The 25,430-nt window shown below is 45.6% G+C and overlaps 1 protein-coding gene across 9 annotated transcripts in view; it reads right to left on the reverse strand.

Moving 5' to 3' along the window:
- FTCDNL1 (formiminotransferase cyclodeaminase N-terminal like) overlaps window positions 1–25,430 on the reverse strand; it is a 534,412-nt gene that overhangs the window by 257,889 nt on the left and 251,093 nt on the right. For 5 of the 9 annotated variants that reach the window (XM_069225760.1, XM_069225759.1, XM_069225758.1 and 2 more), the window contains one exon: window positions 19,252–21,605. The exons of the other annotated variants lie outside the window; for them this stretch is intronic. In XM_069225760.1, the coding sequence (XP_069081861.1) occupies window positions 21,166–21,605 (440 nt within the window). In that variant the 3' untranslated portion in view covers window positions 19,252–21,165. Of the gene's footprint in view, window positions 1–19,251; window positions 21,606–25,430 lie in introns of those variants that run through there. 9 annotated transcript variants of the gene reach the window in all.

A 25,430-nucleotide genomic window follows, 5' to 3' on the forward strand; every position in this document is an offset into this window, starting at 1 on the left:
CTAGTGGTGTGGATATATAAATTTATAATTGCTTGATGTCAAGAGCCTTGTGGTAATTACGAAAATCAGAAAAGTTAACTCCCCCTAGTGATTTGAGAAGTTTTAATTTTGACAGAGAAATTCGAGGGGATTTAAGCATGTCCTTGAGAGTTGTGCAATACCATGTGTCTAAGCATTTGATTTTGGAAGAATTCCAGAAGAGGCCTGCTTTGACAAATATAGTTCTAGAGCAAAATGTATTCAGTGGTAGTACCTCTCTTTTGTCAACATTGAGTTTATATCCCAATGTTGCAAAATACAGGCTGAGTTTGATAAAGAAATCAGGAAGAGAACAGTCTGGATGTGACATAAATGAAAGAATATCGCCTGCACATGCTGTAAACCTTATTCAAGTATTTTTTATTTTTAACCCAATAAAGTCATCTAAAGTTCTTAGTTGGTGAACGAAAGGTTCCAGGGCTAAAACAAATAACAAGGGAGACAATGGGCATTCCTGTTGGGTTCCTCTATTAAGAGTAAAGTAAGGAGACCTTATATCATAAACTATAACTGAGGAGTATAGCAAGGAGATGAGTTGTAGAAAATTAGGACCGAAATCTTGCCACTGCTTTCATTAAAAAGCACCAGTTGACCCTATTGAAAGCCTTTTCTGCATCTAAGGATAATACCTTCAAAGTATCCTTTATCTCGTGAGCTTTATTAATAATATTCAGGAAAATTTAGGAGTTACCAGCAAGGTTTCTATAAAGGATAAAGCTCAAATGTTGTACATCAATGAGGTCAGGCATCAGAGCAGAAGAACCAAGGCTTGAGCAAATATTTTGCAATCTGTGTTGATTAAAGAATCAGTCTGTAGTTTTTGCATTGAGTCAAGTCAAAATCCTTTTTAGGGATTAAACATATTTTGACTTCTGAAAAGGAGCCAAAAGAAGATTGTAGATTAGTAAAGTGAGTAAATGATTTAAAGAGTTTGGGGACGAGGATTTTTGCAAAGTGGAGGTAAAATTCAACTGTGAAATCAATAGGGTCTGGTGCTTTACCTTTAGAAAGAGCCGGTATGGCCCACTAGAATGCCTCAATTTCAAGTGGTTGTTCTAAACAAGTGATATCTGACAGTGATGAAGCTCTAGGTTTAACCCCTTTGCTGCCAGGCCTTTTCCCCCTCAGGTGCCAGGCCTTTTTTTGGCTATTTGGGTCAGTTCGCGCTTAGGCCCTCATAACTTTTTGTCCACATAAACTACTCACGCTAAATTTGCATCCTTTTTTTCTAACATCCTAGGGATTCTATAGGTACCCAGAGTTTGTGGGTTCCCCTGGAGGAGACAAAGAAATTAGCCAAAATACAGAAAACATTTATTTTTAACAATAAAATGGGGGAAAGGGCTGCAGAAGAAGGTTTGTGTTTTTCCCCTGAAAATTGCATCAACAAAGGGTTTGCAGTGCTAAAATCACCATCTCCCCAGCTTTCAGGAACAGGCAGACTAGAATCAGAAAACCACACTTTTCATCACAATTTTGGCATTTTACTGGGACATACCCCATTGTTACTGTTTTTTGTGCTTTTAATCTTCTTCCAGTTAGTGACAGAAATGGGTGCAAAACCAGTGCTGGATCCCGGAAAGCTAAACATTTATGAAACGTAGACAAAATTCTGAATTTAGCAAGGGGTCATTTGTGTAGATCCTACAAGGTTTTCCTACAGAAAATAACAGCTAAAATAAAAAAATATTGAAATTGAGCTGAAAAAAACAGCCATTTCTCTCCATGTTTTACTCTGTAACTTTTTCCTACCAAATTTTCCATGTCAGATTTTAAAAGTAATATACTGTTATGTTTGCTGGACTCTTCTGGTTGCAGGGATATATAGGGCTTGTAGGTTCATCAAGACCCCTAGGTACCCGGAGACAATGAAGGAGCTGCACCTTGCAATGGGTTTTCATTGTATACCAGGTATACAGCAATTCATTTGGTGAAATTTAAAGAGTGAAAAATAGATATCAAGGAAACCTTTGGGGGGCGTGGCCAAGATGGCGACCGGAGCGGCAGCATAAACTGCAGCTCCGATCCCCGGCCCGTACAATCATCCTGTTAGCGGCGCCCGGGCCCCCCTTCGAGTGGGTCCGCCCGTCGCTTAGAGCGCTGCCCGGGGGCTGCATCGACACCCGTGACCGGAAATGAGCTACCGACGCGCAGATGGCACTCGGACGGATTGCGGCCTGTACCTGATCAACAAATAACACGCTCTCCGCGTACGTTGCGAAGTATCTCTCATGACCCGATGCTGGAGCACGGGTTCACGCTCCACCGCCGAAGAATAAGAACCGTGGACTCTACCCAGTGGTGAGGGGTGGTGTCACGCGCCGGCCCAACGGGGGCAATGTGGTGGGGCGGTGCCGACCGAGCCCCCTCTGTTGCAGCGGCACCTCTGTCGGGGTAAGCCCTGCTGGAGCAGACTTACCCGCTCGCCGCCCCTCGTAGCAGATAGCGGCTGGAGATCTCCATGCCAGGGCTCCCCCCGCTTACTGGTACCAGCACTTCGTCCTGCGGCCGGCCCAGAGGTCGAGCTGCGTGGGATACGCCTCTCCTCGCGACCCGCGACTGGAGCTCGGGCTCACGCCACACTGATTGGGCGCACCGCCGAGGACTCCATCCGGACCTGGGCGCTGATATCGCGCGCCATCCCGGGAAGGACACTCCGGGGTAGCGGCGGCGGCTGGATCCTCTTCGAAGCAACGAGGCCCTTCGCGGGTTGAGACCTGCCAGAGCGGGCTCTCCCATTTCCTATTCATCGAGGTGGGCAGCTGGCGGGGGTATCCTTGTCCTGGCTCCCCCCCCCGCTTACCGGAGGTAACACCACGCTCCGCGTCCTGCTTAGCGGCTGAACCGAGCAAAAACTTGCATCGCCAGGCCCAACAAGCTGCGGCCAATATTTTTAAACACTGCATCCTTGGTAAATAACAGCGCTGAACTCTATCATACAAGTTCCACTGGTACGTAAGAGGCGCTGCGCAGTAGCACATCGTAGTAGGGCGCCTATCCCACAAACTCACTCTGTGGCGTCGCTGGGTGACGGCACCGACCTGTTGCACTCCCGCTTCCCGCACGGAGTGACCTGCGGGAGCAAGCTCACAAATTAATCTGTCCCAGTGTTGCGGGCTGTGCCGGACTATCAATTGTGGTCACTCAAACGTACTGATTTGACGTGGATTGTTTCACTAACACTCTGTGCCATAACTGTAGTCCCTACTATACAGTCCCTTGCCCAGAATTGGCCCAGGCTTCACCTCCGGAGGGACGTGGCAATAGGAATACAGCTATTCGCGTGGGGGAAAAGCACACAACGGATCTGGCCGGTCACGAGAGGTGAGCCTATCGGCGACATTTACCGAGTCGCAGAGCGCAGACGCATTAATCACCCCCTTGGGTCACATGATATCCAGAGCAGCGGCAACCTCCAATATACTTCACAGCGCACTGCCCTTACCCCACTAGACTTATAAATTCACACCAGCACCATAATTACTAAGCTCCACAAGTAATAGTTAATGAGCCAGGCTATTACTCATCAACATCTGTATCCTGTCTCCGCCCTACTCCTCCTCAACACCCAGGCTGAACTGGCAAGACACTTGAATTGTTAACACACACTGCTCCGTGATTTCTTAGCACGCTAACATCCAAGCGCTCCCGCACTTGCCAAATGGTCAAACCAAAGACCCCACGTGCACCCCTGGGCAAAATGGACCACGCTACCTTGCCCTCTTCAGAGGCCCACGCCACCACGCAAGTGGCTTTGCAGAAGCTGGAACCTACCCTGCAATCACACACGTCACAATTTGAAAAGATACTACAAACCAGTCTGGACACTAAAACTACTCTAGAAGCTAAAATAGGCTCGGTAACAGAAGATCTTAACATACTTTGCACTGACCAACACGCACTAGCTGACAGGGTGTCTGAACTTGAAAAAGACACTGCAACCCTTCCCCGCTCTGTGACAGATCTCCAATCGCAACTAGCTCATTTATCAACAGAAGTGGATTCCTTAAAACGCAGAGCTGAAGATGCAGAACGCAGATCTCGTCGCAACAATATCCGTATGGTGGGGTTTCCCGAACGGGCCGAAGGCCTCAGCGCTGAATTATTCATAAAGCAATGGCTCACTGACACTATTCTTAAAGATAATATCCAGAAGTTCTTCTCTGTCAAAAGGGCACACAGGATTCCCGCCAGACCTCCCCCACCTGGCTCACAATCACATCCGCTTATAGTAAGACTGCTTAACTACCGTGACAGAGACCTTATCCTACAGTTATTCCGCAAATCCGGCCCGGTAAGCTTCGAAGATGCTGTGATTACAGCCTATCCAGACTTTACTGCAGAAGTACAGAAGAAACAAAACTCTTTCTACCACGTTAAGGCATGCCTCCGAAAACACAACATCAAGTATGCGCTGATGTTCCCTGCCAGACTCCGGGTGCAAGATGACACTCGTACACTCTTCTTCACCTCTCCGGAAGACACCTGGACCTGGCTACACGCCAAGGGACTAGCTGACCCGTTAGACACAAATATTCTGGGAGACAATAAACCCTCCTCCACGTCGGGTCGCAGGCAGCGCAAAAAACAAGGCACTAAGCCCTCGCCTGAACAAGTGCAAACTGAACGCTCCCGGCTCCTGCAGGCCACATCCAGATTCGTAAGCACGTTGCCAACTGCTTTCCCCATACAAACGGAGGTCGAGCAGGAACAAGATGCAAACTCTGACTCAGCTGAATCCACGCGCGGTCCTACTCTCACACCACGCACAGCGGACGATATCTGCTAGGCAGCTGGGTTCTATCTGTTCCCGAGAACCGAGGGCAACGTCACAACCCTCCTACACCTCCTTCTGGGCGCCATTAGTGTCTACCTATAACGTCGCGGGCTCCGCTTGTACCCCTGGGCAGCACATTCTGCATCACGAGTGACTCGGGCAGGGTAAACCCTTGTCTCTGCACCAATGCTCTTCGGCACCCCCCTGATCCATATGGACCATTTTCTCGAACCAGCAATTGCTGGAATTGTTTCCTATCTTTTAATTCAGTTGTTATTATATTTTGTTTTTGAGTGCACCTTTTTATTTAGTTGTTGGTTCTACCACACGCTAGTTAATTGCAAACGCAGCAGCAAACGTACATGTCATATCTATTATAGCAATAGGATAACAGCTCACAATATCGTAGTTATTGGCTGTCCAATCTTAGCGAGCAAGCGTCACAATTTTTTCATGATGAGGTCAGTAGATACCCGCTCCCTCGGCCACACGAAAATCACAAAAACATCATGGCCACTCAAACTCATCAAAGCATTTTGAAATACAAGGTGCTCACATTGAATATTACAGGTATGGCAACTCCACGGAAGCGACAAAGGGTTCATGCCTTTCTCAAGAGGCATCCGATACACATAGCTCTACTACAAGAGACACATCTCTCTAAATCCACGCTGGAAAACACACGCTCGAAATGGAAGGGGCAATTGCATGGCACAACTTCTTCATCATTTGCTCGCGGGGTAGCGATCTGGATCGCCCCCGGGGTCCCATTTACTGTATCTCGCACGCAGAGTGACTCAAACGGTAGGCACGTGATAGTTGAGGGCATCCTAGATGGGTCCCCTTTAGCCCTAGTTGCACTGTACTCCCCAAATACAAACCAGCGTGATTTCCTAGCCACACTCTCCACCGGTAACCTTAGTGACCCTACGATGGAGTGCATGTGGGGGGGCGACTTCAAAAGTGTCTTAGACACTCAAACAGACCGCTCGTTTCCCCCGCTTACCTCAGCCCCTTCCAACCGCGCCTCACAGGCACTAGCAAGTTGGGCTTTAAATAATGGCTTGAGGGATGTATGGAGGACGGCCCATCCCACCCAACGTGAATACTCTTATCATTCCCCTGCACACAAGTTATATACCAGAATAGATATGATTTTTGTACCTGCAGCCGTAATTCAGAAAGTGTGCATGTCTGAATATCTAGCACGCACTATATCAGACCATAATCCTTTATGTGTAACAATGGCCTGGGGTCACATGCACACTCGCATACCAACATGGCGATGACCCCCCCTTTCAAGCAGATATATCTAAGAGATTAGCTGATTATTTCCTACTAAATAAAAACACGACATCATCCCACTCTACAGAGTGGGACGCCCATAAAGTGGTGATACGCGGACACTGCCTCACAGCCACGGTGGGGGTGAGAAAAACACTTACCAAAGAACTACAAGTATTGGAGGTAAAACTCCGCAATGCAAAGAACATGGTCGTCAGAGACGAGTCCACACTAACAACACTGAACTCGCTTAGGGCTGCCCATAATGAAGCAGACACCAGACTAGGCAAACATGACTACAGACATTACATGACAAGACAGCACGCTGAAGGAGATAGATCCAGCAGACTATTAGCTTGGCTGACCCGACAGCCCTCGCAGCCAACGCCTATCGGTGCGATACGCCTAAACCCCGACGTCATCGTCAACACTCAGTCAGACATCAACGAAGCCTTTTCCACATATTATCGCACCCTTTATACGTCTCCCCCCCCTCCGCCGGAACAACACCTAACTGATATACTACAACTTGTCTCTAAAAACCAACTTATCCTCGATAACACCCCTACTCTGGATGACCCCATTACCATTGAAGAGCTGCGCTCAGCTCTGGCACAAATGGCGCGCAGCAAAACCCCCGGATCGGATGGATTACCGGTGGAATATTTTAACTCCCACGCTATCCAGCTCCTACTCACGCTTGTTGAGGTGTTCAACGAAGCGCACCATAACTTACAACTGCCAGACTCTATGCGCGAAGCTTTAATAGTTGTCCTCCCAAAAGCTGGTCGTGACCCTCTAGATGTTAAATCATACAGACCGCTCTCCCTCCTCAACACAGACTGCAAACTATTAGGTAAAGTATTAGCGAATAGGCTCCTCCCCTATCTACCAAGCTTGATACATCACGACCAGTCCGGCTTTATCCCTGGTAGGAGCACCTTCCTAAATATCAGGAGGCTGCTCCATATAATACACAGCAACACAGACACCGAAGCAGTCGCTCTCTCCCTAGATATTGAAAAAGCGTTTGACACACTAAGCTGGAACTATCTTCTTTGCACACTCAAGGCGTTCGGTTTTGGTCCCGGCTTTATCAACTGGATCAAAACGCTTTACTCTAAGCCCACAGCACGTGTCAAAAATGGTCGCATTATCTCTGAAGCATTCCCCATAAGTAGAGGCACCAGACAAGGCTGTCCATTGTCTCCTTTGTTATTTGCCATTGCCATGGAGCCATTAGCAATTAAACTACGCAGCTGTGCACATATATGGGGCATCCCGGAATCTAACACTCATCATATTATATCCCTATATGCAGATGATGCCCTGATTTACTTGCGCAATCACTCTGCCTCCTTGGCAGAAGTGCTGAAATTGCTGGACTCCTTTGCCCTCGCCTCTGGACTGCACGTCAACTGGTCCAAGTCCAGTATCTTCCCTCTTATTTCCATCCCGGTTGACACACACACGACACTACCGCAGTATAAACCACTGTGGTCACATGCAACCTTTAAATATCTCGGAGTGCAGATTTACCATTCTATTATAGATCTAAAAGAGGGCAACATTGACAGAGCACTAAGCTCCACCCGCAGCTTAATACCATTCTGGAGCTCACTCCCCTTATCCCCGTTGGGCCGGGTAGCAATAGCTAAGATGCTTATCCTGCCGAGGTTCCTATATTATTTCACTGCCCTCCCGCTATGCCTGCCACGCTCCTTCTTTAGCAAACTGCATTCAATACTAACCGACCTACTCTGGGGCAAAGACGCAGAGTAGCGCTGACCATAACGCAACACCCGCAGGAAATGGGTGGGCTGGGCATGCCCAACCTCGAAAGATAATATGCAGCCGCTCAATTGTCGTGGCTGTCTGCATGGCTACGGGAAGTCCCTTCCACCGAGGGCGTAATGCTGCAGTCATGTATGGCCCCACAAAGGCTGCTTCCTACATTGATATCTATCCCTCACTCCCTATCCCCGAAACTCATACTGCTGGAAGCAGCTCGCTTCTGTTGGCGTAGATATGTCCAAGGCAGGACTCCCTTCCCCCCTTACTCACCCTTGCTACCGCTGTTCCAATTGCCGGGCGCCCAAACTATCTCAACACATCATGACACACGGGACATAAATACACTGAAGGTGGGAGATCTATACTCCAATTCCGCGCTGTACTCCTTCGCGGAACTGGTGTCCGCCGGGGTGGTGCACAATGGGGCCTTTCTGACATACAGCGCCATTAAACGGCTCCTTAATAATCTTTGGGGTGTCGGCAATGACGAACCTCTTGAATCCCCATTACTCACCACTATTCTTACAATAGGTAGTACAAAAGGTTCCATAACTAAAATATACAAAATATTACTAGCAGCAGTTTGTACCACCCTGCCGCACGCTAAGGCACACTGGGACACGGTCCTCCCTTCACCACTACCACAAAAAACATGGATCGCAGCTCTCGCAACGATCAAATCAATATCCCGAAATCCTCGTTTACGTTACACCCAATTCAATTATATTCACCATTCTTACTTATCCCCAGCCCGCATCCAAAGAATATACCCGAACACAACTCCGACATGCCCAAGATGGGCTACCCCAGCAGCCGACTTTTACCATATGGTTTGGAGCTGCCACTCAATAAACTCGGCCTGGCACCGTGTCACAGATGTCACAGCAGACATCTCGTCCCTCGCCCTATCCCCCACACCAGAGTCCTGCTTATTGGGCATACGGCACCGCACTAGAGGAGATAAACAGATACACAGATTTATAGACCTAGCGTTTGCTGTCTTCAAACGTCTGATAGCAACCCATTGGAAGGCTCCACATGTTCCACCCCATCTGGTTTGGCTTCGTGACTTACACAGTCGTTCACAAGCTGAAGCGCAGACACTCAACCTACTGCAACACAAAGGTCTTATTGAGGAGGGTCCTGAAATCTGGAACACTTTCGTGGTGGCAATAGAAGCGAGGGATGACTTGCACCCCCCGTGAATAATACACCATACATAACCCTTACAGTCCTGGTTGGAACGGTTAGCATGATACTTGAACTGCCTCAATCTTATTCATTATCATTATTGACACTCTCATCCTTATCCCCAAAGTATCAATGTAATACATCAGGCTGCTCTCGTTGCGTTTAAGCCTTCATGCAAGTCAAACCCGGCTCACTCAATACTAATTCTGCTCAGCACCTCGCCGCACTCCACAAAACATAATCCTCGCCCCAATTATGACCTCCGCTTCACACATACTTACACATATTAGCTGTACTCCTTCTTCCCACATCTCTTAACCTCTGTCAGAGGTAGTCAACATCAGCAATGACATTAATCGCGTTTAGCTGCATCGTTTAGCTGCATCGTTATCTAGCAATCAGTTATAGCAAAACATTTAAGTTGAATGTCTCTTTCTTTCTTGCTCTGTTAGCCACACCTTATGTTTGTTTATATCTTGTTCTCTCTATCCTTCCTTTTTTTTTTGTACAATTCACTATGTAATAAGGCTGCACAAGTTTATATATGTAGGCAAATAATTCGATAAATCATTACCAGCCAAAAGTACTGTTATGTGAATGCTATGTTTAATAAACAGATTTAAAAAAAAAATCAAAAAAAAATCAAGGAAACCTTTGCATTTCCAAAATGGGCACAAGATAAGGTGTTGAGATGCAGTGGTTATTTGCACATCTCTGAATTCTGGGGTCCCCATACTAGCATGTGAATTACAGGGCATTTTTCAAATAGACTTCTTTTTTACACACTGTCTTACATTTGGAAGGACAAACTGTAGAGAAAGACAAGGGGCAATAACGCGTGTTCTTCTATTCTGTGTTCCCACAAGTCTCCCGATAAAAATGGTACCTCACTTGTGTGGGTAAGCCTAATGCCTGTGACAAGGAACGTAACATGGACACGTCACATTTTTACATTGAAATCTGATGTGTTTTTTGGAAAGTGCCTAGCTGTTGATTTGGGCCTTTAGCTCAGCCGGCACCCAGGGAAACCTACCAAACCTGTGCATTTTTTTAAACTAGACACCTAGGTGAATCCAGAGGGGGTGACTTGTGGGGCTCTCACCAGGTTCTATTACACAGAATTCTTTGCAAACCTCAAAATGTGGCAAGAAAACACCTTTTCCTCACATTACGGTGATAGAAAGTTCTGGAATCTGAGAGGAGCCACAAATGTCCTTCCACCCAGCATTTCCCTAAGTCTCCCGATAAAAATGGTATCTCACTTGTGTGGGTAGGCCTAGTGCCCGCAACAGGAAATGCCCCAAAACACTATGTGGACACATCAAAATTATCAAATACAAAACTACCTGTTTTTGCGGGGGTCACCCTAGTTTTTGGTCCTGGGCTCAGCAGCCATCTAGGGAAACCTACCAAACCTAAACATTTCTGAAAACTAAACACCCCAGGGAGCCCAAGGAGGTGTGACTTATGTGGATCACCCAGAGTTTTCATACACAGAATCCTCAGCAAACCTCAAATTTAGCTAAAAAAAATCACATTTTTCCCACATTTCTGTGTGGGATCACTGCACCGGCACAAATTTCCTACCACCCAATGTTCCCCTCAGTGACCCGGTAAAAATGATACCTGTCTTGTAGAGGTGGGCCAAGTGCCTGTGACAGGGAATAGTCAAAAACATGTCAAAAATAAGGGGGAACCAAAGCGGGTCCAAAAGGGCAGTTTGAAAAAAAACGTTTTTACGCTGTCAAGTGGGGCAGATTTTTTTATCGGTATAGATGCGACAATGCTGGGTGGTAGGAAGTTAGTGGATTCCTGCAGATTCCGGAAGGTTCCATCACAAAAATGTGGGAAAAATGTGTAATTTCCAGCAAAGTTGGAGGTTTGAAGGGCATTGTGAGTAAGAAAATGGTGCAGGGTGCATGTGAAGCACACCACCTTGGACTTACCCAGATGTTTAGTTTTCAGATGTGACTAGGTCTTGTTGATTTTTCTACATGGCAGAGTCCCAAAAGTCCAGAAAGTGCATTCCTCACCATTCCAAGTGGGACGATTTTGAGAGTTAGACAAGCTCTCATGGCCCAAATTTAAAGCCAAAACCCAAAATAATCAAATGTCCTCTTGCTTGCCATGGGATAAGATGTTTTAGTGTGCGGGGGGAGAGCTGAAAGACTGTTACCCACTTCAGTTGGGGTGAGGGCCTAACCATGCCCATAATGGTTGGTAGCCACCACCCCACTATTTTTCTAATTCCCTGGCATCAAGTAGGCTTTCTGCCCCCCATGGCGTGGATCAGGGGTAATTGCCCCATCTGCCCACCGGTGGGCAGAACAACTTTGTCCCCAGTTATTTGGGGGTGGGGGTATGGCCATACCCCACCCTCTTGGTTGAAAAAAAATCTTCCCTGCTCTGTGGTGGGCTTTCTGCCCTCCTTGGGGGCAGATGGGCATTACAAAAATTGGCAGATCTGCCCAGAAGGGGCTGCCCCCCAAACAAAACACACACACCAATCCCTGGTACCTAAGTGGTTTCTGCTCCCCCCTTGGGGCTGATGGGCCTAATAGAAATAGGCTGATCTGCACCCGAGGGGGGCAGAAATGGCCTAAAATAAATTCCCTCCTCCCCCCCCGGGGAGTGACCCTTGCCTAAGGGGTCACTCCCCATCTGTAAAAAAAAAAAAAAAGTATTCAAAAATAAAAATCCCTGGTGCCGATTGGCCTAAGATAAATAGTCCCAAGGGGGACAGAAATGGCCTAAAATAAAATTGCCTCCCAGGGCAGCGACCCTTGTCTAAGGGGTCGCTCCCACCTGTAAAAAATAAAAAAATCCCTGGTGCCTAGTGGTTTCTGCCCCCCTGGGGGCAGATCAGCCTAATTAAAATAGGCTTATTTGTCACCAAAGTGGGCAAAAATGGGCTAAAATAAATTAGCCCCCCAGGGGAGCGACCCTTGCGTAAGGGGTCACTCCCCTAGCGTGCAATTGACATCCCTGGTGTCTAATAGTTTCTGCCCCCCTTGGGGGCAGATTGGCTTAATAAAAATAGGCAGATCTGCCCCCAAGCGGGGCAGAAATGGCCTATAAACAATTTGCCCACCCAGAGAGGAGGTGTCCTGCTGCTGCCTTCTCTCCATTTTACAGATAAGACTGGATGGATTGAAAGGGAGGAGGACAGAAGAGATTTAGAGGGAGGAAGGATGTAAAACAGAAAAGGTTTGAAAGAGTCCACTGGTTTCTTGACTGCAGTCTTGTATGTATGTATGTATGTATGATGAATTTCTAGAGCGTGAACCTAGCCAAAAGGCAACAAAGCACTGTGCAGGGTCAAAAAGTCCACGAGTTATAGCTGAGACAGCTAGTTTGTGGACTGCTTTCTCTCCCATTTCCAAAGAAGGGAAGCATAACAGGACCTGGAGGGAAAGACTAATTGACCTGGGGAATTTGAGTACATACCCATCTCCTAAATGTGAATCAGCTCAGTCTGAGTGAATATTTCATTCCCTTAAATAGAATAAAGCTATTGTATTTAATGGACTAATTGATATCCATGAGATATTAACTGAACTGATTATAAACCTGTGTTCATAGGGTCAGCTAAATATACCACTGTGTTCAAAGAAAGCATTTGTTTACAAATCTTCAGTGTGAGGGCGGTCTTTTTTGTGAACAAACAACAACGTCCCTGATGTGCAGGGGATGAGTTTATGTAGTCAGGACTAAACTGGAGTTCTCTGCAGTATAGAAGTAGGAACAATGTTTCAGTTGGATCTGTTTTGACAGAACATGTTTATCAAATCTGTTTTATCAGGAGGGACTGCAACAAACTTATTGGTCTGACCGCCACATTACGATGCTGTCCGTCAGCACATCGCCACCACTGCCAGGATCAGAGATCCCAATGTGTTGGCGGTGGTATAAGTCTTGGTCAGCAACGGCGGTGCTGAGTTCAGCACCGCCGTGCTGATCATGACTTTTCTATTCACCAGTCTTTTCATGGTGGCTGGCAGAAAGGCAGAGTTGGGGCCACAGGGGAACCGTGTTGTGGGCAGTTCAGGGGCCCCCGTCAACACCCTCAGAATGCGCACTGTTATCTATAGCAGACTGTGCGCATTCTGAGGGTACTGGGGGCACTGTCTGAGTGATAGCATTGGCCTCAGCTCCTTGAGGGAGCCGAGGCTAATGTCTCTGCACTGTTGGCCCCGCCAGCCCAGCAGAAACATTGTAATACAGCGGTGGGGAGGCCGTCAGCTTGGCAGCCGCCTCTCCACCACCATATAGGAGTTCGGGAAGTCCAACCGCCCAGCTCCTAAGAAGGCCCTATGTTTGATGGGTTGGAGTTTTTCAAGTAAACTTCAATATCTTCTTCATATTGATGAACGTTTATACCTTTTTCTTTGACTACAGCACTCAGAAGTTCTTCGTATATGTTAAGGAAGAAAGGGTAGAATGTAGATCCCTAGTTCAGCTCTAGTTTAACTGTTGAACAAACCATATAACACAGATCCATATCTAACTTTGCTTCACATAAATGTTTATTTTTCTCTCAGAATTACAAAAATGAGTTAATAGTCATCAGTCAAATAGTCATTTGATCGAAAATGGAAGATGCCGGCAATAACTTCTCATTGATTTGATAACTTGATATGCAAAGGTATCACAGGAAATCTTCTATTCTTGAATGTCAGTTTATCTACTGGCTTCTCATTTGATTGATCATTAACTAGCGGCTTGATAATCAGAACAATGGCATGATAAATAAATAAAATAACAATAATTATAATATTGCCATGATGGAGTTGCATGTCAGAATATTGTTGCCAGAATACAGCCTGATATAAATATTATGGCCCAAATATTCTTTACAAAAATATTGTCCCACTGGATAAACATTTCTAATATTGAGTGCAATGGGGAGATATTTTTGTAGACAACATGTTATTTAGGTCACCATATTTATGTCAGAATATTTTGCTTATTTTACTTTATTTTTTATATGGATAATAAAATCCATCAACAAAATACAAAATAAACAATTTAGATTCTGAATAGATTCATGCAAATACATTTAAAACAAATAAAATGTTCTTAAGATCATTAATTCACTTAGTAAAAACTTTTGAATAAGATAATAAGTTGAAACAACAAATAGTTGTTAAAGATTGGAAGTGTCCAAAATACCTAGTGTTTTCGATCTTTTCAGCCTCACCGCATAAAGAAATTTAGAAATGGAGGACACAATGAACAATCTTGGGTCAGTTACATATATTTTTAAGGTGTTTATCCTGTTGGATATACTCATAATCCGACACAACGGAGCAACCCATTCAGCCCTAGATCTAGAATAAGCAGCACAAAGAAAACAATTGATTCTATTTTTGTAAGGCATGAAGGGCGCAATTTGGACTTAGTGTCTGCATGTTTTGTACACCAGGGTGAGGTGTATATGTGGCAAACATAGGCCACATTGGTCCTTCGTTACCTAAGGTGCCTAATCTCACAGGTTGTATTACATGTGGTAGGGTGCCATTAAACCAGTTGTGATGTTTTTGATAAGTAATCGGAATCTCAAGATACAGGTATGCATGATACTGTTGTGGTAGGTTTGCAATTCTGTATCTGTGGAATGCGAATGATCTAGGATCCTCCTGAGGAAAGGGGATCCAAGAGTAGAATGTTTCTGTTTGGTAAGTTTCACTAGCTTCTGTAATGAATGTGAATTCCCGCCCTCTTCTGTTAAGCCATGCGCTACTAGGTGTAGTGTTAATGCTTGTCTGGCATTCTCAGGAATGTCTATGGCGTTAGCCATATTTATGAAATGGGTAAAGAGATGGAACACCAAGTGGGAAGAAACTCCTTTTAATAGTTTGAGCTTGAACAACCTACAGCCTAGTTAGGTGTTCCCTGTTCAGCTGAGGAGGATCTTCCCCAAGACCACAGACATCTCTGTATAATGGTACTTAGCGTACCTGTTGTGTGCGAGACAGTGATACCCAGAGCACCCGTAAATTAGTGCCTAAAAACCATCGCTGGTGGCGCCGTTTCGTAGTCTGACTCTTGCTCTAGGCAAGACTGTTGATTTAGGGATGACAGTACTTTTGTTTGTAGATGACTAGGCCAATTCTTCAAGTCACAACTGTCGGCCCAGCCCTGCCGGCTCACAAGAGTACCTCACCAAAAACCCAAATAGTAAAAGGTAATTTGTGGCAGCCTTTACCCATGAACACAAGAGTGCGACCTCTCGGGGGAGTCGTGATTAAACTGAGATTACCCTTTTCTCACATGGGCAACATGTCTCAATCATACACAGGCAATGAAGGAGATGTAGTGAAGTTTGCAATAGGATTTATTAACAAGACGGAAATCTGCTATAAATTGCGTGGGCTGCAATGATTAAGATAATGAACAATGCAAGAAACAGAATGGTAAAAATGAGAGTCATGAATACAAAGACCCCCCCCATCTTGCAATAACATGAGATGTGAAAGAAATGTGAAATAGGCCCTGATACCCTAGCATGATGACCCTTATCTCTAACCTAAAGAGAGCTAAGTGTGTTAAACCTAATCTGCCAGTACCATGTCCATGAGAAGAGCCCCCAACCCTTGTTACCTTGGAATGAGGTGTCTAGATCAGATTTCATGGTGACACGAAGGCTGGGCCTGCATCAAGGTGACGTGTAGCATAGATAGCATTGATGGCGTCTGGTAGAAATCCCTCTGATAATCATGTCTGTGTGAGATGTATTTATACAGATCTTGTAAGACCCCTGACACAGGTATGTTCCCAAAAAATAGATTAGAAAGCATGCTTGGGGCAGCAATTATATAAACAATTCCCTGAAAAGGTTCATAATGTTACTGTCACATGAAAGTGGGAAACCACATAATGTGAATACTTACATGTCTCATTTATCTTTGACGCTGATAGTGATGCCTTTACAGAGTGGCACTGATAACATGAAACTAAAACATCTTCCTAACTATAAAATTGGCAGCCATCTTGGAAGAAATAATTAAATAAATGTGCTAAAACAGAGCAAGCTAAGTAGGTTAAAGTCACTAGGTGATGGGGGCACAGGCCTGCAAACCAGAAGGTTAAGCTAATCTCCTGATTCCCATTAAAATGAAATAGGATCCACTACAATACTTCTCTTCACCACTCTACTCTACCCCACTGCGCTCTATGCCAGTACTCTATGCCACTGCGCTGTACCCTGCACCACTTCACTCTACACTGTTCCACTCTACGCCACTTTGCTCTACTCTGAAGCAATCTACTCTACGCCACTGCACTCTATGTCACTGCTCTCTACTTCACACCAATGTCCTGTACGCTGTGCCACTCGATGCTGCTCTACTCTATGCCACTGCCCTCTACATCATTCTACTGTAAACCACTGCTCTCTACAGCATACAGCAATGCACTCAAAACCACTTTACTCAAAACCAATGACCTCTATGCCACTATACTCTGCTCTGCAACACTCTATGCCACTGCATTCTACACCGTTCTATTCTACACTGTAACACTGTACTCTGCGCTACTGCTCTCTGCACCACTCTACTCTTAGTCATGCTACTCCGTGCCACTCTACTCTGTGCCACTGCACTGCACGCCACTCTACTCTGCAAGACTGCACTCTTGGCCACTGAACTCAACGCCATTCTACTCTGCACCACTACACTCTACACCACTGCAGGCTACTCCACTGCAACCTAAGTCACTCTACACCCTTGCACTCTGTCACTGCACTCTATACCACTGCACTGCATTCTACTGCTATTCTATAAGACTGCACTCTCAGCCACTGAACTCAATGCCACTCTACTCTGCACCACTGCACGCTGACACTCTGCACCATTGCACTCTGTGCCATTGTGCTCTATGCCATGTTATTCTACTCTGCACCACTGTACATTGCACTCTATGCCACTGCACTCTACACCACTGTACCCTACTCTTCACCAGTCAGTTCTATGTCACTCTATGTCAATGCACTCTATGCCGCTACACTCTGCATCACTCCATGCCACTCTAATCTATTCAGCACCATTGCACTCTATGCCACTCTTCTCTACACATCTGCGCTCTAACCTGCTCCACTCCACTATACGCCACTTCACTCTACTCTGAAACAATCTACTCTATGCCATTCTACTCTATCTACACCACTACACTCTACCCTATTTCCCTACTCTATACCACGGCACACTACACCACTTTACTCAAAACCAATGCACTCTACTTCACTGCACTCTAAGCCAATCTACTGTGCACCACTGTTCTTTACATCCTTCACGCTAGGCCACACTATTCCACTCTACGTCACTCCGCTCTGTGATGCTCTACTCCATTAAACTCTACTCCATTCTATGACACTACACTCTATGCCAATCCACTCTACAACATTCTTCTCCATGCCACATTACAACACTACTCCATGACGCTCTACGTAACTCCCTCTATGCTACTTTACTACACTATATTCTACAACACACTACACTGATCTACTCCACTCTACACCACCCCACTCAATAGCACTTTATGCCACTCCACTCTACCCCACTTGACTCTACTCCACTCTATGACAATCTACTCTGCTCTATGCCACTCTACAACACCCTACGCCACACCCTCTATGCCACTTCACTCTGCTCTGCACCACTCCACTGTGACACACACACACACTCTGTTACTCAACTCTACGTCCTTTCACTCTACGACACTCCACTCCCTCCACAACACTGCACAACACTCTGCATCACTCCATAACACTCACTTCACTCAACGTCACTCCATAACTCTTCACTCTACTCCACTTTAGAACACTCTACTCCATGCCACTCTCCCTTACCCCACTGACTTTTAGCCATACTGAACAGCAGCCATGCTGGTGTACAACAAGGCGAGACCTATTTGCTTTGCCAATTCTTGTTTTTAAAGTCATTACTTAGCACTCCATAGGATACACATATTTATTTTCATCCACAACTTCTCCTGTTTTTCCCCTAAATGCCTTCCCTGTCAATGCTCTGCAGCAGTGTGACAGGTGCCACATGAAGGCCTTGGTGATAGCCTTGATGCCCCCGCCCCAGTGGTGACATATATCAGCAGGTGTTCGTAACCATTTGCATTAAGTAAATAAAAAAACAGAACAATTATACTGCTACTGTTGCTAATACCATACTTAAATTTGCTGTAAAGGCGTTCTCAGTTGCAGAGTTCACTAAAACATATTTCTGTTTTGGAAATATACAGCTTTTCAGTAAAACCCTTTTTGCAGCGGCCAATTTATGATTCCAAGCAACTTGCACTCCTTGCCACCCGCATCAGGATACAAATGCCCCTTCTTCAGGGCCTCACTGGATTGCAAAGAATCGAAAGAGGAGAAGGCATTTCTCAGCAGATTTAAATCAATAAAAAAAAATCTAGTAGTCTTTACACATTGAAATTGTTGGTCCGCAATGTCCATCCCAAACCAGCAAACACAAATCACAATTCAAATGTTTGAAGTAATTGAGACTGTGAATAGAATGATTTCTCATGAACTATAGGTTCCTGCTCAATTGTAGCAGACGAGTTAATTAAACAACAAATAGAAGACGATGCAGCACTTACTTAAGTGGTAAAGCGTTTTAAGTATCATATACCGTGGATTATAGAATCAAGAGAAGTTCTGAAAATAGCAATCATAATGAGGAAGCATTGCATCATACCAAAACATAAATGGATATTTACACAATTGTCAGCTCTTTGTACCAGTGCTTAATTTGTAAATAAAAAGGTGCTGGTCCCCAAAGCCCTCTTCTTAAACTCGCGGCTGCTTTAATTAAATGTGAGAACACGGCTGAACCCATCTCGGGCCTTTTCAATCCACATAAAGCCACTCCCTGCCCCTTCAGTTCACTCTTGCAGTTTTCTCCCTTTGTGACGCTTTTTCGTTTTTCCCTTCCTCCGTCTGTCCCATTTGTGTCTTTTGCTCGCAGCAAATGCTTGAGGCAGAAGAATAAGCCCCGGCCCTCAAAAACAAGTGCCGGTGCTCAGCACCGGAAACAACAAGCACAAATTAAGCACTGCTTTGTACTCTAAGGGCCGATTAGACAGATCGGGGCAGTGACAGTACCAAAGGGCGAGGGCTATTGGCAAATAAAGAAAACCTACAGAAGACAAGATTCGTAGTCCAAACCAGGAAGGTTTAATTAAAATGAAGAATCATTACAGAAGGCAAAAGAATTGGTTAGTCAGGCAATTACAATAATTTATAAACTATCCTGGGTCAAGGAGCAAATTGCCATAGGGACTCCTCAGAATGAAAGCAAGGAAAGGTCTGTAAAATATCTGAGTATAAGGACACCAAGAGGACTCACATTAAGACTGCTTCTGCAGAGTGAAAGGAAAGGTCTGGAATACCTCCTATAACAGCACATTTTATAGGTTCACAGAGGTAGAGAACCATGCCATTTGTATAGTGTGAAGTGGCACAATGGGCTGTATTAATAAAAATACACAGAGAACCTAATAGACATTGCAAAAAAAATGTGTTACACACAACAGGCTTACTATAGAAACCTCCCAAAATTAATAAGAATTGAGTCCCATTTACTTACATTTAAAGGAAAATGACTTTGCACTACTAAACAATAATCTATTTAATTGTAAATAGGTGCACGGTTTAACCAGCAAGCAGCACTAGTCTTGATCATTTGTAACATTACAAAAGGTCTCCTGGAAGCTTCCTTCAAAGCACATTAATTGATACGGCAGAATTAAACAACAACGTAGAACAGATCACGTTTTTTTATTTTATGAAAAGAAAAAACCCAGAATGAGGGAGAAATAATGCATGCTGTGCAACGTTTTAAAAAGCCATATTTCTTTAGCTGCCAAAGCAACCAAAGCAACCAGACCAGAGGCCCTGTAAATCTCTAACAGGATATAAGTTATATAAACAAAGGGGGACCACAGTCCTTGTTTCAAATGCATTTCCAGTCGATGGCACTGCAATCCAGCGTGTATGATTCATAAAGGCATCTGAATTTTCCATTAAGGACAAAAGCCCCTTTGCCACATTTCTTATCCTCCCAGTGTAATCCCAGTGTTTCCTTGCAATGCTAAGTTGAAGGTAAGGTGGATGGAATCGGATCCACCTGTGTAGGGCACATTCATTGTCATCTGTGATGCAAAATGAATCATGTCGACGCATTTGGTGATGTTGTGCAGTCTTTCACGCCGATGCCTCCTTTAGTCTTTCTGAAGAGCAATATGTCCAAGTTAGCCGTTTTAATGGTGCACTGTGCCTCAACATGGAGATGTTGTGGGTGCTAGTTCGGTACTTGGCCCTGTGTCTGTGATGATGTAACTTAAATCACAGATAACCTCTGCGTGTGCTATACGGTGTCGTGTAAGCCTCCAATTACAGTACGAAAATGTACAAAGAAGTCGAATTTTCCCTTCACACACTAGCATGCATTTGGTGCACCCAGGAAGTAAAATTGTCGTTTGATTTTCAGAAGTGGCCTTTAATCTAAGATTGCAGCTGTCACCATGAAAACAGATTCATAAAATCCTGAGGAAAGTAGATGTAAGTGATTACTTGCACAACTGATGGCTCTGCATGTCCTCTTTGGGTGTCATACAGCAGCACTGGCTGTAGCTTCAGAATAAGGCCTGATACGACCTGCATTGAGAATCTATACCTTATGTGGATCAGTTAATTCTCTACTGCAGTTAAGATCACTATTAATCCCTCATTCTCTGCAGCCCATCAGTGAAAGGGTCTAACCATTTTAGAGTTTTCCGATGCATTGTGCGACGCATACAGGCTACAATTATTTTACATCTGAGTTAGCCTCGTCCAAAGTTTATGCTTTTAAAAAATATTTTACATTTCAATAGCAAAGCACATTTTTTTGGTGATAATTACTTTGCATATTCACAATAAACAGTTACAGTCCAAGTAATCGCTAGTGTTAGACCGTCATGAATTTTTTTTGATTTGCATTTCTTTTGCACACTACAAATTTGCTTTGCACAATTGCAATTGGTTTTGCAAACGATTTGTGTATCACACACGTTAGGTGACAGCTCTACATTGAAATACCTCTCCTGTGCTTCCAAAATTCTCCAATCCCATTTGATATGGCATAATCAGCTAATCGCTTACATTCTTGAGGGGTGAACCCAACTAGCGCCGTCCCAGCTATGGACAGGCTGTGCTTCTTGGCTAAAGTTTTTATCCGGTCTTCGATAGTGCGGGGCAATACATAGGAGAAGCTCTCCTCGAGAATCTTGTAGGAGAAAAACTTCAGGCCCTCATTGGCTACTGCTTGAATGTCTGTGTCCTTAATGCTCTCAACGTTACAAGCAACCTCAACCTTGCCATTGTGAGGAAATGCCATGGCTTGGACACCTGGCAATCCTCCTTTGCTGCTGGCTCGGATAGCGGATGCAATTTCTTTTCCAACTGATAAGTCTCGAGTGTCCAAGGTGCAGTTACAGTTCATCACATAAGGGCTCGCTCCAATACCTAGCGAATAGAAACAACTTGGATCAGTGAGGAAAACCATGTCTCACACTTCTCAATATTTGACGTTTAAAACACGACTATGCAATTGGAATAACCTTGCATCATGAAAGTAAAGTGATATGGAACGGCGGACACAGATTTGAAATTAGGGAACAATTCTGTGGACACATGGAGCCTGCAGAACGTATACCATTATAAGATAACAATCACATTAAGGGCATTAAGGAGGTGACAACCCACTAATAGTTTTGTAAATGAGCAAAGTAAAAATATTACGTGAGCAGATTGGGGACGCCCGGACATTTTGCTACTAAGAACTGTGTTAATGTTTCCTAGTCAAGGGTTTAAAGAGATCAAAATTATGCTAATATCAGAGGGGCAAACTTTTTGTCCTACAGTATTGACAAGGTTATGGAAATAAACTGGCAATTCCACCCAGAGTACAGTAACGGTCTGGAAAAAACATGCAATTACGAATAGGATCCTGATGGTCTCCTAATAAATGGGACTAACCGGGGCGTCTCATTTCCCAGATTATTCCTCATTCTCATTTTCGCCCTAAGACTTCAACTGCTTTAAGCAGTGGAGTCCCTGTGGGACTGAGCCTGAGGGTTTATCGCATTACTAGCAATTATACTGGGCACAGTAACCCCTGATGCTGAGCTCATAGAGATTAAGGTCAACTCCTGATGAGGGCTAGTTAGACTTGGCATCCTTGGTGTGGTCCCCCTAATATTTTGCCTCTGTTTCCCAGGTTGTTGATATATGCTGGACTGTTTTTGCTGTTTCTGTTACTATGGGCACTTTGGTTTACTAGTAAGTCCCTGGTACAGTGCACTAGAGGTGCCCAGGACCTATAAATCAAATGCTACTAGTGGGCCTGCAGCACTGGTTGTGCCACCCACATTAGTAGCCCTGTAAACCTGGCTCAGACCTTCCACTGCAGTGTCGCTGAGTGCAGTTTTAAACTGCCAATTCGACTTTGCAAGTGTACCCACTTGCCAGGCCTAAACCTTCCCTTTTTATACATGTAAGGCACCCCTAAGGTAGGCCCTAGATAGCCCCATGATCAGGGTGCTGTGTATGTAAAGGGTGGGACATGTACTTATGTGCTTTTCATGTCCTAACAGTGAAATACTGCCAAATTTGTTTTTCACCGTTACAAGGCCTATCCCTCTCACAGGTTAACATGGGGGCTGCTTTTAAATATTATTAAGGTGTAGATTCCCTTTGGGAGCAGATAGCGATTTGGAGTTTGGGGTCTCTGAACTCAAAATTGAAAAATACATCCTTTAGTGAAGTTGGTTTTTAGATTGTGTGTTTGAAAATGCCACTTTTAGAAGGTAGGCATTTTCTTGCTTAAACCATTCTGCGACTCTGCCTGTTTGTGGATTCCCTGTCTGGGTCAGTTTGACAGTTGGGCTGTTTGCATGTCTCCTAGACAGTGACACAAAGGAAGCTAGAGTGTAGCCTGCATATCCTGATGAGCCATATGTGCTGGGAGGGGGGGGGGGGAGTGGTCACTCACACCTGAAAGGGCTGTGCCTGCCCTCACACAATGCAGTCCCCAACCCCCTGGTGAGTATCTGGGGCCTGGCCTCTGCAAGGCAGGATCTTACAAACAAGAGAGACTTTCCTTTGAAGAAAGGCCTAATACAAAGGCAGAAAGGGGTATAAGAAGAACCCCCCAAAGCCCCTGAAAATCAGATCACTTCTGGAATCAAGAGGAACTTCTGCCAAGGAGAAGAGCTGAAGAGAAGTGCTTCACTGCCTGTGACTGTGCTTTGTGGAGCCATCCTGCAGTTGCTGCTTCTGCTTGTGAAAGGGGACAAAGACTGGACTTTATAGTATATTCGTGCTTGAGAAGAATCTCTAAGAGCTTGGTCTGAGCTTGCCCCCTGTTCTGAAGTCCAAGGGCCATCAAGGACTTCCCCTATCAGCACCTGGACTCTATGCTAAGACCCCTGCCATGACAAGTGGTGCCCTATCCAGTCCCTGGGCCCTTGAAAGGAGAAACTGGTGAAAATCCAAGAAAACCAACTTCGGATCTCATCCACTGCTGAATCCCGTGACGCCGCCTGCAACCGACTCCGTGGTCCTCACTGAAGTGCGACGACCCTCGCAGGCCCAACACCGCTGCAGCCCTGTGACTCCGTGGAAGTCACTCCACCACGTCACAACTGATGCTGCCCGAAGTGCGTGGATTCAACGCTTCGCACCAAAGCCGCTTCCCGTCCACCGCTCCGCAGTAAGGACCCAAAGCCTCTTTGTGACGCCTCCGCTCCTTCGTCCCGCAGCACCGGAACCGGCGTGCCTCGGATCCAGCGACGCCACGATCCCCGACTTCGTGCACCGGCTTGGTTCCACATTTTACTAAGGTACTGTACCTGGGGGGTCTGCCTGACTCCGGACCCGATGCCATTGGTGTCAGATTGTTGGAACAGACTCTGGGGGTCATTCTGACCTTGGCGGACGGCGGAGGCCGTCCGCCAAGGTACCGCCGTCAGAACACCGCACCGCGGTCAAAAGACCGCGGCGGTGATTCTGAGATTTGCCCTGGGCTGGCGGGCGGCCGCCAAAAGACCGCCCGCCAGCCCAGGGCAAATCAACCTTCCCACTAGGTGGCCGGCTCAGAATTGAGCCGGCGGAGTGGGAAGGTGCGACGGGTGCAGTTGCACCCGTCGCGTATTTCAGTGTCTGCTAGGCAGACACTGAAATACTTTGTGGGGCCCTCTTACGGGGGCCCCTTCCGTGCCCATGCCATTGGCATGGGCACGGAAGGGGCCCCCAGGGGCCCCGCGGCACCCCCTACCGCCATCCTGTTCCTGGCGGGAGAACCGCCATGAACAGGATGGCGGTAGGGGGTGTCAGAATCCCCATGGCGGCGGAGCGCGCTCCGCCGCCATGGAGGATTCTGACGGGCAGCGGAAAGTCGGCGGTACACCGCCGGCTTTCCGCTTCTGGCCGCGGCTGTACCGCCGCGGTCAGAATGCCCGGCGGAGCACCGCCGGTCTGTTGGCGGTGCTACCGCCAAACTCCGCCATGGCGGTAATTACCGCCGGGGTCAGAATGACCCCCTCTGTCACTACGCCGTGTTATCACCCCATCGAAGCATTTTGTGTTTCTAAGTGCTATTTTTTAGTTTCATCTTTAAAAATTCATAACTTGACTTGTGTATGTCGGATTTTTGTAGTTTTGGTCTTGTTTTGTTTAGATAAATATGGCTATTTTTCTAAACCTGTGTTGAGTCATTTTGTGGTGTTTTTACTATATTACTGTGTGTGTGTGTACAAACACTTTACACCTGGTCTCTGAAGTTAAGCCTGCCTACTCGTGCCCAGCTACCAAGGGGGTGGTGAGCGGGGGTTCAGTCAGGGTAATTCTCCTTTACCCTGACTAGAGTGATGGTCCTTGCTTGGACAGGGAGTAACCTGACTGCCAACCAAAGAACCCATTTCTAACAGGGCTTATATGTATAACTTGAGCAGGAACAAACACTAATATTCTTAAATCATTGTTCTTCTTTATAACCACCCACAATATTGAATTGTTCCGAGGAGAGGTTCCTCAGCTGTCTTTGCTTAATGGGGTAGACTCTCACACACACACTATTACATTTCCTTTTTAATGAGGTTTCAGCAAGAGCGTTATGCCATTCCATTTTCACCATTAACCATTTTTGTTTTGTACTACAAGAATGAATGAATGAATACAAACTTTATTGCGCGATTACCCAAAATCCTTGCAATTTCCCCACTTTATACAACTACATATATCTAAAATAAAACATGCTGATGCACGCATATTCAGACAGTGGCTTGTCCA

The sequence above is a fragment of the Pleurodeles waltl genome, chromosome 3_1 (genome assembly GCF_031143425.1).
Source record: "Pleurodeles waltl isolate 20211129_DDA chromosome 3_1, aPleWal1.hap1.20221129, whole genome shotgun sequence".
Lineage (NCBI taxonomy): Eukaryota > Metazoa > Chordata > Amphibia > Caudata > Salamandridae > Pleurodeles > Pleurodeles waltl.